This window comes from Python bivittatus, unplaced genomic scaffold, assembly GCF_059951505.1.
Source record: "Python bivittatus isolate LINGU-HERP-01145 unplaced genomic scaffold, Pbiv_v1 ctg000330_np1212, whole genome shotgun sequence".
NCBI classification, from domain to species: Eukaryota; Metazoa; Chordata; class Lepidosauria; order Squamata; family Pythonidae; genus Python; species Python bivittatus.
The window spans coordinates 30713745-30730270 of record NW_028277058.1 but is presented as its reverse complement, the minus strand read 5'-3'; the positions used below and the strand labels follow the sequence as shown (position 1 = coordinate 30730270).

The following is a 16526-nucleotide window of genomic DNA, read 5'->3' as shown; positions in this document are numbered from 1 at the left end:
TGTACTTTCTTGTACTGAGATCCTTTAGTTTATATAAAATAAACTGCTTTTTGAAAATATGAAAAAAATATTTTATTAATGTTGACTGTAGATGTTCATTTTTAAAAATATAATTACCTTTAGAATAGCAGTATTTAATGAGTCTTTGTTCTTTTCAAGTTCTACAATCATGACAGTCTCTCGTTTTCCACTTGTAAATGCTGGAGGTAATATAAAACCTTTGTAAAAATAAGATACATGATCAATTCCAATAGAAGCACCCAAAACAATGTATCTCTTAAAGTAGCAAAAAGGCCTTATTGAATTATTCCTGTGCTGCTCTATAGTATATTCACTATTCTCATGTATCATGTCAAGGATTCAATATATGAGGTGCATGAGGGTGTGTGCAAGAGGCACCAAATGGGTCGGGGAGGGTACACAAGGGTGTGAGGGGGTGCACGAGGGTGCGGCGCAGATTGGGGAAGGTGTGCAGGGGGTAAGCGAAGGTGCATGGGGGTGCAAGAGAAGTGTGGCAAGGGTTGGGGAGGGTGCGCAGGTGGGGGAGACTTACCCCAGTGACTCGTGACCTTCCTTGCCAGCTTCCCCACTGACTTTCTGGGGAAGCCATTAGGTAAGGTTGCAAATAGTGATCATGTGATCTCAGGGCACTGTAACCAGTCATAAGTGAGAACTGGTTGGCAAGCACCCAGATGGCGATCATGTGACTGCAGGGTGCTGGGACGGCTAGAACTCTGAGGACCAGTCATAACCACCATTCATTCAGCAGCATCATAATTTTGAACAATTGCTGAACTAATGGTTGTAGGTTGAGGACTACCTGTATATGATAATCATTGCCACACAGTACTCCCTGCTTCATGTATGAATCAGAATAGCTGACTGAGAGATTTGATTGGAGAACTCTCCATAAACAATTTAATTAGAAAACAAAAATAGGTTTGCTGCACGAATACTTTTAATGAGCCAGAAATACACAAAGAGGGAAGAGTGTTATTTCATCTGCTTCCTATCTTTCATGATAGTACTGGATTTACCCCTTTTAAAATAGCCACGGGTCAAGACTTCAAGAATCCAGTGCACGATAGTATTGGATTTACCCTTTTTAAAATAGCCATGGGTCAAGACTTCGTACCAATTCCCAAACTTCCATGTGAAAAGATTGGTGTCTTGTCAGCAGACGAATGGGTTAAGCAGATGAAAGACTTATGGCCAATTATAGAAAAGGCATTGGAAAAGGCAAGAGAAAGTTACAAGAAATATGCAGACCGAAAGAGGGCGCCTGAAAAGAAATGGAAAGTTGGCGACAAAGTATTTCTTTCAACCCAGAACCTGAAATCGTCACAACTCTCAAAGAAACTAGGACCTAAATACCTCGGTCCTTTGGAAATTGGAACAGTTATTAACCCAGTGACTGTTCACTTCAAACTGCCTAAATCATTAAGGAAGATCAATCTTGTGTTTCATTATAATTTGCTGAAGCCTTATATAGAATCAACATGATGGCATGTGGCTCCATCAGTTCCGGAACCTATAATGGTTGAAGGTTAGCAACATTTTGAAATAAAGGAAATATTAGATGGCTGGTGTGGGTCTTCCGGGCTATGTGGCCGTGTTCTGGAAGTTTTGTTTCCTAACGTTTCGCCAGCATCTGTGACCGGCATCTTCAGAGTGCAGGAGCACAGACAGGAGCAGTTCTCTCTGTGCCCAGGATGATGTGACCCTTTTGTGGGTATTTATAGAGATCTGAAGGGGGGTTTAGGGGGGTTGGGGGGGTTAACGAGTGGCTGCTTGTTTTGGTGTCAGAATATGTGTGTATGTATGTTACACACATATTCTGACACCAAAACAAGCAGCCACTCGTTAACCCAACCCCCCAACCCCTAGTCCCCCCCTTCAGATCTCTATAAATACCCACAAAAGGGTCACATCATCCTGGGCACAGAGAGAACTGCTCCTGTCTATGCTCCTGCACTCTGAAGATGCCGGTCACAGATGCTGGCGAAATGTTAGGAAACAAAACTTCCAGAACACGGCCACATAGCCCGGAAGACCCACACCAGCCTTCGTATGCTGGCCGTGAAAGCCTTCGAAATATTAGATGTTAGGAAATATAAGGGGGAAATGCAATTTCTAGTCCAATGGAAACATTTTCCAAAGTCTTTTTCTGAATGGGTAGCTAGAAAACATATGAAAGCTCCAAAACCGATTAAAGAATTTTATAAAAAATATCCTGATAAACCAAAGTAAAGTTATATTGTAACAATAATAATATATGCATATATATGTGTCTATTCTATTTTCTTTGTTTCATGCAGGTCTTCGAGAACCAGCTTTGAAGTTAATTCTTCTGTATGAATTTTTTTTTTAGGGGGGCGGCATATCAGAACCTCCAGCAAGCAATCTATCAGCTCATTAGTTGCTTGCTTCGTTTCTGCCATTTTCCATTAGGGGGAGGGGGGAACAAGGAAAGTGAAACCGTTAACACAGATGGACTGTTATCTGGGGCCAGGAATGTCCAAGGTCGTACCAACATGAGAACTGGCCGGAGAAAGGGGGGTGAGAAGTAAGGGTAAAAGTAGAGTGGGAATGCGCAGGCTTTTTAGTTTCAGCAATGCTTTGAAGCTGCATGTACATCTCAATAAATGAATTTCTTTTTGAACTTATTATGAGTTTCAAGAGATTTTTCTTCGTTGGGATTTGAACATCGTAGTTCTGACACTGAAATAGTAAGCATTCTACAATGGAATAGGAAATGAGATGATAATTCAAGTTCAGGTTTAATTATAACATCTAAAATTTTTGAATCTTAAGATAAAGACCACATTCAAGCAAAGTTGATCACATGTGGAAAAATGTAAGCATAACATTTAGATGACTTTCATTTTGAAGGATACCTACTCTCTAACAAGATGTCTTTGAGCAACAAATAGTGGGAATATTATATTAAGCAAGCACAACCATTTTCAAAATATTTTAAGATTCATATACCATACTAAATTAAAATAAAACTTTTAGTTTGTCTTATTGTTACCAATACCTTTTATGAATGCATCAGTATTTCTTCCTGCCTTCCTTAATGTTTCAGAGTCAGTAGAATATGTTGTCCTCATTACATTTTCAGGAACACAATATAATGTTGCAGATAGGCTAATTATAAAATGCATTTTAGCTAACATAAAGTTATCCATGATTCTTGGTTCACATGCTACAGTCCATGCTGAATGTATAGGCCTGTTAAATACATCTTCTAATGCCTTGTAAATTAAAAAAAAACATATTTTAAGACTAACAATTTTCCTTTCAAGAATATGCAAATAATATCTACTTTTGTAAGTAAAAGAAAATTACCTTTGAGGCCAAATTGAAATCTAGCAAACATATATGGAAATGAAACGTTTTCATACAATTTTCATCTTCCTTACATGAGATCTACTTCTTCCATTTAAAATATAACCTTATATGAAACTAAATCAAACTCATTTGTGCTGAAACCCAAAGAGTCAGAAAGGTAACCACTGCTATCAGTATTGACTTAAACTAATGTTCAATGTATGAATTATAAAGAATCTTATAGGCCATCTACCCTTCTCAGTAAAGGAATCCACTAAGCATATCCAGCCCATTTGAAAACCTCTAGCAAGGGGATTTCATTGCTTAACAGCTTTTATTGTCAAGATATTCTGCCTAAATATTCCTTCTTTTAAAGTTTCAATATATTGATCTTTGTTCTGCTCCCAGTTTCAATAAAGAAGAGTCCATCCCTTCTTTTTAAAGATATTTGTAGGCAATTATTATATCTTCTGTTATGCAAGCTAATATGCCCAACACAAAAGTGTCCTATTAAGACTAGGTTTCCAGATCCCTTATTATATAAAGTTGCTTGAATTCATTCTCAGTTGGATGCTGGCCTTGTTACAGGTCCCAGGGAGATGCCTGGAGCAGTGTCTGGCCCTGTTATCTGGGAACAGTTTGAATCTGTTGGGCCTGAGGAACTGGACAGGGTCCTTATCACTGTGAGCTCTGCCACCTGCTCTTTAGATCCATGCTCCTCCTGGCTAACTAAAGCTGCCCATGGGGTGTTGTGTATGTGGGTTCTAGTGGTGGTGAGTTCCTCCTTGAGTGAGGTTGTTCCTCCACCCTTTAAGGGGGTGTTGGTTCCCCCCCTCCTTAAGAAACCATCACTGGATCCCACCATACTGGACAATTTTCATCCAGTATCTAACCTCCCCTTTTTGGAGAAAGTGGTAGAGAAGGTCATGCAGCAGCTTCAGAGGACTGGATGAAATGGATTATCTGGACCTCTTTCAGTCAGGATTCAGGCCTGGGTATAGGGCAGAAACAGCATTGGTCAAACTTTTAGATGATCTCTGGCAGGAGCGGGATGGAGGTTGCGCATCCATCCTTGGCCTGCTTCACCTCAGCGGCCTTCGATACCATCGACCACAGTATCCTTCTGAACCAGCTCCTGGGATTAGGGGTGGGTGGCACTGTATTGTGCTGGTTCTCCTCCTTTCTCTGGGGTCAGTACCAGTTGGTGCTGATTGGGGGGTAGAAGTCCCACCCTCAGCCCTACTATGTGGGGTTCCACAGAGTTTGGTACTCTCTCCACTCCTATTCAACATCTACATGAAACCACTGGGTGAGATCATCTGTTGCCATGGGGTGAAGTATCATCATTACGCTGATTATACCCAATTATACCTCTCTGTCCCAGGCAAACTAAGCAATACTGTTGATGCCCTATCCCAGTGCCTAGAGGCTGTGAGGGCCTAGATGGGGAACAACAGGCTTCAGCTGAACCCTGAGTGGCTCTGGGTTTTGGGACCCTCCTGTTCAGGGACCTAGCCATCTTTGTACTGGATGGGATTGCACTGTCCCAAACAGACCTGGTATGCAACCTGGGGTCCTCCTGGACTCACAACTCCTGCTTGAAGAGCAGGTGGCAGTCGTAACTAGGAGGGCCTTTGCACAACTTCATGTTGTGCACCATTTGTGCTCATTCCTGAGTTAGGAGGCTCTCCTCACAGTCACACATGCCTGGTCACCTCCCAGGTAGACTACTGCAACGCACTCTACATGGGGCTGTCTTTGAAGAGTATCCAGAAGCTTCAGCTGGTAGAAAATGTAGTGGCGTGGGCGGTTATGTGTACCCCTAGAATGGCTCATGTTACACCTCTGCTTCAGAAGCTGCATTGGTTGCCACTCTGCTTCTGGGTCCAATTTGAGGTGCTGGTTTTGATTTTTAAAGCCTTTCATGGCCTGGGGCCAGGTTATTTGAGGAAACACCTCTGCCCAATTACATATGCACATCCCATCAAGTCTGGCAGAAGAGGTATGCTGCGGGTCCCATCTGCAAAGGGGTTACATCTGGCGGGACCCAGGAGATGGGACTTTTCTGCCATAACACCTTCCCTATGGAACATTATTCTCCCTGAAGTGAGACTGGCCCCATCCTTGACATCCTTCTGGAAGTCCTTCAAAACATGGTTGTGTCAACAGGCTTGGGGATCTCAAAGTAATGGTGAACTAGTGAGGTGGCTGTGTTGTCTATAACATTGAATCCTTTCTGCTAATCTGTTAATAATAAATACTGATGGATTTTTTTTAAATTGTAGAATTTTTTTTAATATTGCTTATTTTATGGCTTGTTTTTTATTGTATGCTGCCCAGAGTCACGTTTTATGAGATGGGTGGCTATATAAATATGATGGATGGATGGATGGATGGATGGATGGATGGATGGATGGATGGATGGATGGATGGATGATCTTGAAAGCTCTTCTCCAGCCTGTTCCAACATCTTCACATCACTTTTAAAATGTGGTCCCCAGAACTGGACAGAATACTCCTACATCCTTCCCACACACACTGCCACCAAGCTGTGCTATCCTATAGCTATGCACTTGATTTCTTTTATCCATATGTAGGATTTAACACTTCTCACAGCTGAACATTTTCCTGTTGGATTTGTCCCAAAGTTCAAATCTGTCAAGATGATTTTGAATTGTAACTTTTGTCTCTAAGGTATTATCCCATTCACCTAGCTGGTAGGAGCTGCAATTTGATAAACAAACCATTCCAAATACTAGATAATTTATAAAAAATTGTAATAACATTAGGTACATGTAACTCTGGGGGAGCCCACTTTATTCTTCCCGCTTGGATTATAAAAAAGATTTAAGAACACATTTTATGTGTGGTTGTTCAAACAGTTGCACATTACTGGTTATTAACTTGGTTAAATACAGAATTCACTTATAGTATAACAACAGTAAATACAATTTGTGCTGTATTAAATTTCCAGGTATTTTAATTACATACAGGCAGTTATTAAAAAGGGGTTAAAAATTCCAAACTGAAATTATACTGAACTTGTTTAACTGCAACAAATGTACAGATTCCTCAGATGTCATTTTCTGTGAAGTCTCCCAAGTCAGAAGTTGCATTTTAGCACAAAACAGTAAATCTGAGATACTTCTTGTGAAGTAGCAGGTTATCATGTAAAATAATGCATGGGTTTATCTCAAATACCTCTGCAATAATACAAAGTCTCTTATTTTACAATTTACATAGGGCGGCTTTTGAGTTACAAGTTGGTAGCACACAAAGCAACACGTATGACCAATACAAAATGACAGGATTAGTAATAGTTGTCTGAAGAAACAATGAGTCTGTCTGGCCAAGACAAAGGCAATGTTACTGTCAGAATTAAGCTGTATCTTACTGCTGCCATTCTGCAGCATTACAGAGGATATCATCTCTGTTTTGAGGAGGTTCTTCAATTGTGAAAAAGACTAGATTCCATTGGATGTAGAACTGAATTTAGATGTTTAAATGTAAGCTTCAGGTAACATTATACCTGAGGAAATCTACTCCCAAACTGGCTAGTATTTATATCACATTCTTACTACAAAGGGTATGTTCTCCTCAACTACCTTAGAACATGTCAATTAGGTATGTCAGGCCTTCGAGGTAATCCAGATAAGAAACCAAAACCATGAGTACTAACACTACCTTTACTGTAGTGCCTTTACTTTCCAGAGAACTAGGGAGGGTCCCTTCTAAGATGCTTTCCACTTCCCCATTCCTTCTGACATATCTTTTGTCTGACCATTGTCTAGGCTATGGTTCCTCCAGTTCCTGTCTCCCAAGCTTGTTCTCATAGCCCATTACAGATATAATATTTTCTTACCTGTAGATTTCCATTTGTCAAGAGGTTTTGTGATGAATCAAAAGTTGAAGAGGTCTAAATTTAGTAAAGAATAACAATATAGATTATATACTAAGAAAGATTGGAAAACTGAAATAATAACACTATGACAGAACATAGCTTTAACTTCAATTCAAATTCATCAAATAAATAAATACACCTTTCTGTACCTATATTAATATTCCATTTTGCTATGACATTGTTTCTTCGGCTTTAAATTTCCAAATGTTCATTGTTATGGTAGATAATAGGTTGCTTATGGTCTCAGAAAGAGAAGAAAGCATAACCTTTTATTTCATTAAAAAATGAAGACAACAAAAAACAAGCCAAGTGCTATAAACCCTCACTGGCAAAGTATCCCAACAAAGTAAATGGAGGAGAGTTTATTTTCTGGCATTTTAGGCTAAGAGAAGAAAATAAATATCTTTACCCCAATTTTTGTAGTATGTTTGTATATGGAAGGCAATTTCCAGGGAATTTTCTCTCCACGATTAATAATACAAAGTTCACGAAAGGCATCAGAGAAAAATCCCAAATCTGTAAGTACTTTAATCTAAGAATAAAAAGGATAACTAATTAACATTCATATATATATATGTCTGTAACACTGAATGCTATTTCTTGCACTAACTTCCATTGGGCATGTGCAGCCAATAATGTGATTAATTTTCTTAGCTGTGGAATTGCTCTTAAAACAATTAGTGGTGATTCAGCTTCTTCTCATAGACAATTCCCAGAAGAAATTACGCTGGTATAGAAAGAGTTGTAACAAGTATTTCAATGTGATCTTGTTATGCTATGTTGTTATTCCCAAGTTATTAAAGAAATGTGAGAAGCTACCACACTATTACAGTAATTCAGAGCATATCTTTACATGTTCAGTTATGCATAATGCAATGGGATAAAACCGTTTATTAGAGGAAAGCACCACATTATAAAGGAGTCCCTACAATCCCCTACAATTCAAAATGTGAAGACTGTCTATTCACATTTCATATGGATGAGCTCCATTCTGAAAACAACATATATTTTAGCTCTACCTGGTAGCTCTGACAATATCCTACATCCTCATCACTATAAATTTTGCTCAAAATTCATGTAGTTTCTGTATTATAAAGTAAGTATTATAGGAATATGCAGATAAAGGAAAAAATATTTTCTTGCTACAGCCAGGTAACAGCCTTTTGCCAACAATAGAAGTATATCCTTTTTTCCAGTTTACTTACACAGATAGCTGCTGTAGCTCAGCAAAGGTTCAGCACCGCTTACAATCAGCAACAATAGTAAAGAATACATTTTTCTGGCTAGCTCTTGCAGCCTTTTCTCTTACTAATGCATGAATGCACAGTGTACAACTCTGTATTAGTTATCTGCCAGAAACACTCCACAAACAAGCTAAAATAATAGAGTCTGAAAATTCAGTATCAACAACAGTACGTGCAGACGGCACACACTAAAGTTCAACAAATAAACAAAAGCAACATAATCTTTCCATTTAGTATGCACAAAATGGTCAAAATTTAAAAAAGCATAGATATAAAAATACATCTCCTGATAATTTAAGTATGGAAAGTCAGCAACGGAACAAAAGTCCACAATTCCATACTCAATGAATCACCAGGACTCCACAACTGAATACTTCACACTTATGTACAGATGTATTCATACATTAAAAAAAAAAGTCAAAGTAATGGGATAAGGAGGACAGTTTGAATATCTGTTCCTAAAATATAGCAACATAAGTCCTCATAAAAAATCATCAGATCTAAAAGCTGAAAGTCTGAAAGTCTGGAGAACTGTTTTCTCCATCCCTCACTGAATACAGAATCTTGTGTTAGCACTCTTCCAAAAGGGAAAAACAAATATTGAACAGTATTCAGAAACCACAGATAATATGGGGATTTCTTGGCTTTAGCAAACTTTTTTCTAGTTCAACAACTTAATGGCCTCATGAAATAGCAGAATTTAATAACCAAGTTGCATTAAATTATTTTTAATAGTGTTGCTCAACTTTTTTTATTACATTTACCTTGAGAATCCTTCCTTCAATGCATTTAATTTCACTCCGACAAATTTCAGAAACAAAGTACTGGTATAATGTGAACAATGGCAAAATCTGCAAAAAAATAAGACGCTATAAATATTTATTTATAGGTACATATTACTTTCTTCCCCTTTTATGGCACAATTCAAAACAATATGCATCCAAAACATGAATAGTGGGCCTGTGCAGATTGTTCAGCAAGGCATTTTGCTAATGTGCAAAGCAGATCAGAATTTTCAAAGGGGCAGAGAAGATACTTCCATCAAAATAATATTTAATGCAATAATCCCAATAGACCAGCTTGGTTGTTTAAAAAAAAAAAAAGTTTGTATACAGCAGATTCCAAGTTTAATCACTTGCAAGTGAAAGCTGAAAAAACCTCTGCCTAAAACCTAGAGAGTCTCATTACTAAGTTAAATAGACCAGTGACTTGGCATAAGGCAGCTTTCCATGTTATTGAACACAGCTCAAATAACTTCTGAATTAATATGCTTAGAATTTTGATTATAAACTTTTTATTTGTACTTTATAAATATAATTTTGTAAATGTTGAGTTAGCAATACAAAGCAATATTTTCCATGAAGTTCCTTCACATGACATATAAATATGTATGTGAAAAGTCTATTTATCAAATAGGATAAAGAGGAACACTGAATGGATGAACATTTGGTCTTTAATAGTTTGGGCTATATTTTAGTGATATTATATATTAAAAAAGTACAATCTCCTTTAAGTGAAGCTCAGTTCCTGCTGACTTCATGGACGTGTCCATCTTGGCAACAATACAAAAGCAATTTGTTATTTTCTTCTTGGTTTTTTTTTTTTTTAATTTCCCAGTCTAGCCTACAGTCCTGATATTTCCTCCCACCCAAGAATTAAACAGGCCCAACCCTGCTTAGCTTTCCAACTCAGACAGACTGATCTGCTGAGACTATATACAGATAGGGGAATGGGCAAGAAAGTCAGTTCAAGAACATATTAGAGAAAATATAGTCTTATATGACAAATCTTACAAACTTTATGATTTATAAACTATGTCTACAGCTTATACATATAATCTTGTTTGTATATTTAGTTGGTAACAAGTGGGTCTGTTCTAAGTAAGCATCCGTAGGATCAGGTACATAACTAAAAAAGATGCATAGCTGTATTTATTGACTATATGGTTACCATATCCCTTATAATACTTACTATTAGATTTTGCCTTCTGCAATGCAATTCATGCAGAACAAAACTGAGACTTGCTATAACTGTTGCAATATCAGCTCTATAGTAATCCACAAATAAATCAACGCCAGGAATTAATATGTCTGTTTCATATTGTGCAAAGTCACAATCAGCTTTAGGATGTGGTAGTGAAGCTCTAAACAAAGACTGAAATTAGAATAATTACAATGTTTAAATTCTATATAAGTTTAAACACATTTAATGAATTTCTAACGTTTCAAATGCCTTAGATGAAACTGAATATAATACTGAACCTACAATACATGGAACCAAGGCACTTTATAAGACTGCTTTACTTTCCAATTATAAATTATTTTTATTAACTAACTATGAAATCAAAGAGGTTTTCAAAGGCTAATCAGTTAATACAACTATTTAGTTTCAAACATATATTAGATTTCTACTAGGACAGTGCAAAGCATCTGAAAGAAGTGTTTTGCAAAGTGCATTTGTGTGAACAAAGCACCCCTCCACAAAAATGTTGGAACAATCACATTCCTTGAGAGGTTCGTGCAGCTACCACAAAGACTATATCTTGCTGTCTGCACATGCATGCCCTGGGAACATCTCCTGGGATCTTCAGAAAAACAAAATGGCTGGGCATCCACATTCACTCAAACAGTGTGAACTTCCAAGCTGCTGCACAAATCTTCCAATTACTTCAGAGTTTCCAAAGGAGGTGCTTTGCTCTCATTAATGCACTTCACAAAGCATCTTTTTCAAACACTTTGCACATCCCTATTGCTGGTAACTTTCCCCTTCAAAGATCAGAGGAAGGTATAAACTGATCAGCTACATGTGACCTGATACTAGCTAGTAGGAAAGACATAATCAAGAAAGTGGAAAAAGCAGGAATACTGGAAGAAAGTAACCAGAGAATGCTGGAGTTATTGATTTTAAGGTAAACTGAAACAGATTGTAATCAGATTGATAGCTTCATTATCAAAACAAAGATAAGCAGAATTATTGCCAAAGAAGCTAAGATAGGCATTTAATTTTATTTTTAAAATCCTAACTATAGACATAACTAGAAGAGAAATGTCAATTTAGGAATAGGTCAGGCAGGCAGGCAGGAAAAAAGGCAGGCAGGCAGGCTGGCTCTCTGGAAAGGCTATTCCAAAAGTTAAGACCCTAAAACTGTGAAGGTCTTCCCTTGGAGCCATCCAATTAACTTCAATTGGCAGGGCATTCAGGGAAAGGCCTTTAAGGAAGACCAGAGCGCCCCAGGTTGGTAACTACAGAATATTATTGTGCCTTCAGATATACCAACTCTAAGTAATTCAGGTTTTTAAAGATCAGCATCAACACCTTGAATTGGGCCCAGAAATAGTCTGAGAGCTAATACCCTGCAAAATAGTACCATATAATCATATCAGCCAGTCCCAGTTTATAACTTCATAACTGTATTTCAGGCTAACTAAAGTTTCCATATCTTTTTCAAAGTTAACCCCATATACATAGTAGAAATCCAACAATGAGATTACCAGAGCACGTGTAACTGGTGGCAGAAAAGTGTATCATTTAAAGCTCATAAATGGATGCTCCCAGCCACCAAGGCCACTTATAAATGGAAACCGCATCCCTGATCTTTCATGAGAGAAACAGGCTGAACTGTAAGTATACAGTTAGTATACTGTAAGTAAACTTTAAGTATATACATATACTTACCTACCTGATCATACTCTCTGTATGAGTAACTCCTGAGGAAGGTTCTATAGTCAAAAACTTTAACATCAATCAATGTAAGATTTCTCTGGAACCCCTTAAAGACCATATCTTGGTAACCTGCCCAGTTTCAACTACCACTTTATTGACTTTTATCACCATCTGTATTACTGTATAAGAATCTGCACAGAACATGTATAAGTCCTGCCCATTTCACAATATCCTGTGGAGCGACCACTGGAATCCCAACAGACTACTTGCTGATCCATGGATTAAATCCTGCAGTGGACTGAAAAGTATATACTGCACAACAAAGCGAAGTACTAAGCAAGTGATCCGTATTATCAGCTTTGAGAGCACCAATATTTGTTTGTGAAAGTATTCTACATTCCTTTCTTCTGTAATAGAGAATAATGGTTGATTCCTTCAATTGGTCTATCTATTGACTTTGCATATACAAACAACAGCATATTGCTTAAGAGATATTTGGATAAGAATTATGATAATAACTGCTTTATCTGTAATGTAGCTCCATGCTGGTTACCAGTTAATATTATTTGATAGCAAAGTATTTTCCTGCTTTTCCATAATAAATAAATTTAGGTAGACTTACAATAAATAGTCCCAAGCATATCAACATCTATCTGTATACATCCACATTCACTGTATCACAGCATAATTCTCTATTTGCAGTTCAATAACAAAAGTTTATCTACTGATTACTAGATAATGTCTAATTTTAATACATATATTAATTACCTTGAAGAGGACAGCAGACAAAATGCAGGATTTTGTTCTTAGTTTAACATTATTTTGCAATGAATGCCTAAATAAAAACCAAACAATATAGTTAAAACAGTATAGTCTGTGGCTGATTTAAAATACCATACTTTTTTTAAAAAAAACCCTTCTTTGAGCTTTAAAATAAAGATATTTCTCTCACAGATTTCATCAGATATTGATGTATAATAATTGGTCAGTATCTTGGTTCCATATAATTTGTAGTAATTAAGATCTCTGAATACAATGCACATAATCCAGGTGTCAGGTCTATGATGTTCAAACCCCAATACAGACAAATCTCTTGAAATCCAAAGTAGATTCAGAAAAGATTTCATTTATTGGAGGATACATGCAGCTCTAAGCAAAGCATTGCTAAAACTAAAGCCCGTGTAATTTTCCCTCTACTTTTACCCCTGTAGTCCCCCCCCCTCATTCTAGGCACCACTTTTGGGTTCCCACAGAGGTGTGACCTTGTGCATTCCTAACTCTGATAACACGTCTTCTTCCTGGCCTTCAATCTTCCTCCGGGTCTGTCTTCTTTCACTCCCCTCCCCCACCAATGAGAATGGCAGAATCAAAGCAAGCTAAGAAAACATTCCCTATAATCAAAGTATACAAATGGCATTTATTATGCTGATAAAACAGTCCTCTAGTTGATATATATTTTGATTGCTGCAGATTCTGACACCAGGAGATGCTCAGGGACTGTGATTTGGGCACAGTCACATGACCATGGGGACACTGTGATGGCTGCAAGTTTGAGGACTGGTTGTAAACCCACTTTTTCAGTGCCATTATAACTTTGAACAGTCACTGAACGAGGCAGTCAGCAAGTGAGGACTACCTGTATATTTATTTATGTATAACATCTGTATTTATTTATTTTATGGTTTTGAGGACTTCAGCTGCATCTGCATTCTGTTTCAACTTACTATTTATATATCCAAACTAATTATTTATATTTCCAAACTTACTATCTATATTTCTTTTTGATGGAAATCCATGATGTAAATTTAACATGTAAACATTTTATTTTATTCTGTCCACCAGGAATTTGTATAAAAACATGTGACAATGCAAGGGTACAATAGGAACATAACATGAAGTATGATTGTAAGATGACTTTTTTCTGGTTAGAACAGAGGAAGCCCTGTACTCATAATAAATGGCATATATATGAATCACTGGTCTGAATTTCTGTGAATTAAGTGAGAAAATTAAATTATAGATCAGCAAAAAGTAGAATACTCACTGAGCTATTTTAGCTGCTAAGATTGCTCCTTGTAAGCAACCCCAAATTCCAGCCCGAGAAATAAACTTCTCAGAGTAAACTTGAGATGTTTTTGACAAGTTACCAGTGGCTTTCTCTGATGAGTCATCTAATTCTTGCCAGTGATGTAGTACATCATCCATTTTGAGAACTGCATCAAGGCCTTGACCCCAGCATTTGAAAGCAAGTCTGAGATACATTAAAAATTGTATTACTGACATTCAAACGGAAGGCAAAAAGACAATATTTTATTTTGCATCAAATCTCTATGGTCAAATGTAGTGTGATTAAAAATGTGATAGAAAACAAATAAATTAAAACAAAATCTGGATCATCAATTTTGCTGATCTCTAAATAAACTAGAAAATATTACACAGGCAAACTGCTTATTCTATCTCATGTGTTCTTTCAGGTATTTGAGTTATATGGAATGCCATGTTTTCTTCTCCATTTATTTTAAAAGTAGTAAGAGTAACTAGAAGGGGAAAAAACATTCCATTAATATTTAATATGTTTATATAAAAAAACTTATATCAATTCTAGAAACAATAAATCTCTCTTAAAAATTGCTCACTGCAATCAGCTTTATCTTTTAGTAGAAAACTATGGGCAGCTTAAGAAGGATGGTTTTTAATCAGAATAATAACCAGAGAGGAAAGGAAATAAATAGTTGCTATTTAATCAATAGTCACAGCTTTTAAAGTAAACGCTAAGGAACAAAATAAAAACACAGAAGTCTATGTAACACAGCTAGAGAGGTGTGTTACACCTTTACTTAAAGCAGAGGCTCAAATATGTAACATGGAACAAATGCATCATTACTTCCAGGAAGAAGAAAACTGATAGGTGAACACTGCATTTTTCTATAGCATCCACTAGTATTTCCATATGAACTTTCTAGCAGTGGCAATGTGTTTAAATAGTGTTATTAGGATAAGGAAGCAATTTGATTTTAATTCATATAGGGATATTGAGAGTTCTGGTTACAAACGTTTATATAATTTTGGATATTTCAAAACAGTATTATCATTTTGCTACACTCTGTAGACTGCTTTAAATAAGCTGACTGGCTGACATATGATCTTCTGCTACATTCTTTATTTTTTAAATACAAGATTGGCCAAAGAGTTAATTTTCAGTGTTTTGTGAAGCTACACGTTGGATAAACACTCTGCAATTCCTCTGTGGTCCAGGTGAATTACTCTGTACACTTAAGTGTATTTATTTATGACATTTATCACCACCACTCCTCCTATAGCTAATATCCCATCAACTATGTGTCACTAAACATTTGGTCATTAATTCATTTCTTCCATTTGCAAGTGCCAAAATAGTGTAATCTAAACACAAGAGGAAGGTATCAGAAAATGTTTATGAATATTTGCAGAAGAATAAAATTCTTTACAGAACAAAAAAACCCTAAAAAGTTATAAACAAACATACAAAACAAGCACAGTCCAAGACGATAAAGCTCGCTCAATAGCTATAGAACAAAACTCAAAGAAAAGAAACATGGAAGGAGAAAGGAGATGACAAGGAATGGAGCTGGGTTACTGCCTGGCAGGTAAATGAAAGAATGAGCTTGGAACAGTCCAACTATCGGACAAGCAGGAGAAACTAGCTAGGGAAGAATGTAAGAGCATAAAATAGATAAGGAGAGTAGAAAATGAGTAGTAGTGTTTTTTTTTCATTTTTTTAAATTCCTCTTTCACTCCTTCAAAGAAACAAACAAAAGAGAATGGGAGAAAAGACATAGAGGAATTTAGAAGAGTGAAATACTTTATAATTCTGATGAAAATTGTGACTTTGTAGGCCCCATTATTAGATAATTTCTTTACAACCATTATACATTTTACTAATTTTACAAGATGTAGATTGAAATGGAAAACATAAAAATGTTTTTACCTTTTGTTTCCTGTGAAAAAATGCAGATTTCCAAGTTCATGAAAAGCCTGGACCATAAGACCATGCTGATTATTTGTCCGAAGAGTTTCTGTTTTTCATCAATTTGAGGGTAAAACATTTGAATATTTAATAGTAAATATATTTAGAGAAATAAATGTGTGTTTGGTTAAAATAAATTGCTGTGTTTCTTCTATATTATTTAGTTTACCATTTTTGTATACTGTCCAATCACAAAACTCAGGGTAGTACAAAACAATTTTTTTAAAAAGCAAGTAATACTCTATCCTCAGTTAAAACAGTCATAAGCTAACCCCATAGTTGCCACAATCACCCTATGGGCCGAAGGCTCGCTGAAATAAAATGGTCTTCAAGGCTTCTGAGAGTATTCAGGGCCCACCATTCTTTTAGGGCAGTGTAT

The 16526-nt window shown here is 36.7% G+C and overlaps 1 protein-coding gene across 1 annotated transcript in view; it reads right to left on the bottom strand.

Moving 5' to 3' along the window:
* Positions 1-16526, bottom strand: part of CFAP54 (cilia and flagella associated protein 54) — a 159701-nt gene that overhangs the window by 30773 nt on the left and 112402 nt on the right. Inside the window, exons 44-52 of the mRNA XM_088141903.1 lie at positions 16109-16196; positions 14186-14392; positions 12910-12976; positions 10450-10632; positions 9243-9329; positions 7644-7766; positions 7196-7249; positions 3041-3257; positions 118-218 (exon numbers count right to left, since the gene is read on the bottom strand). Of these exons, the coding sequence (XP_087998029.1) occupies positions 118-218; positions 3041-3257; positions 7196-7249; positions 7644-7766; positions 9243-9329; positions 10450-10632; positions 12910-12976; positions 14186-14392; positions 16109-16196 (1127 nt within the window). The remainder of the gene's footprint in view (positions 1-117; positions 219-3040; positions 3258-7195; positions 7250-7643; positions 7767-9242; positions 9330-10449; positions 10633-12909; positions 12977-14185; positions 14393-16108; positions 16197-16526) is intronic.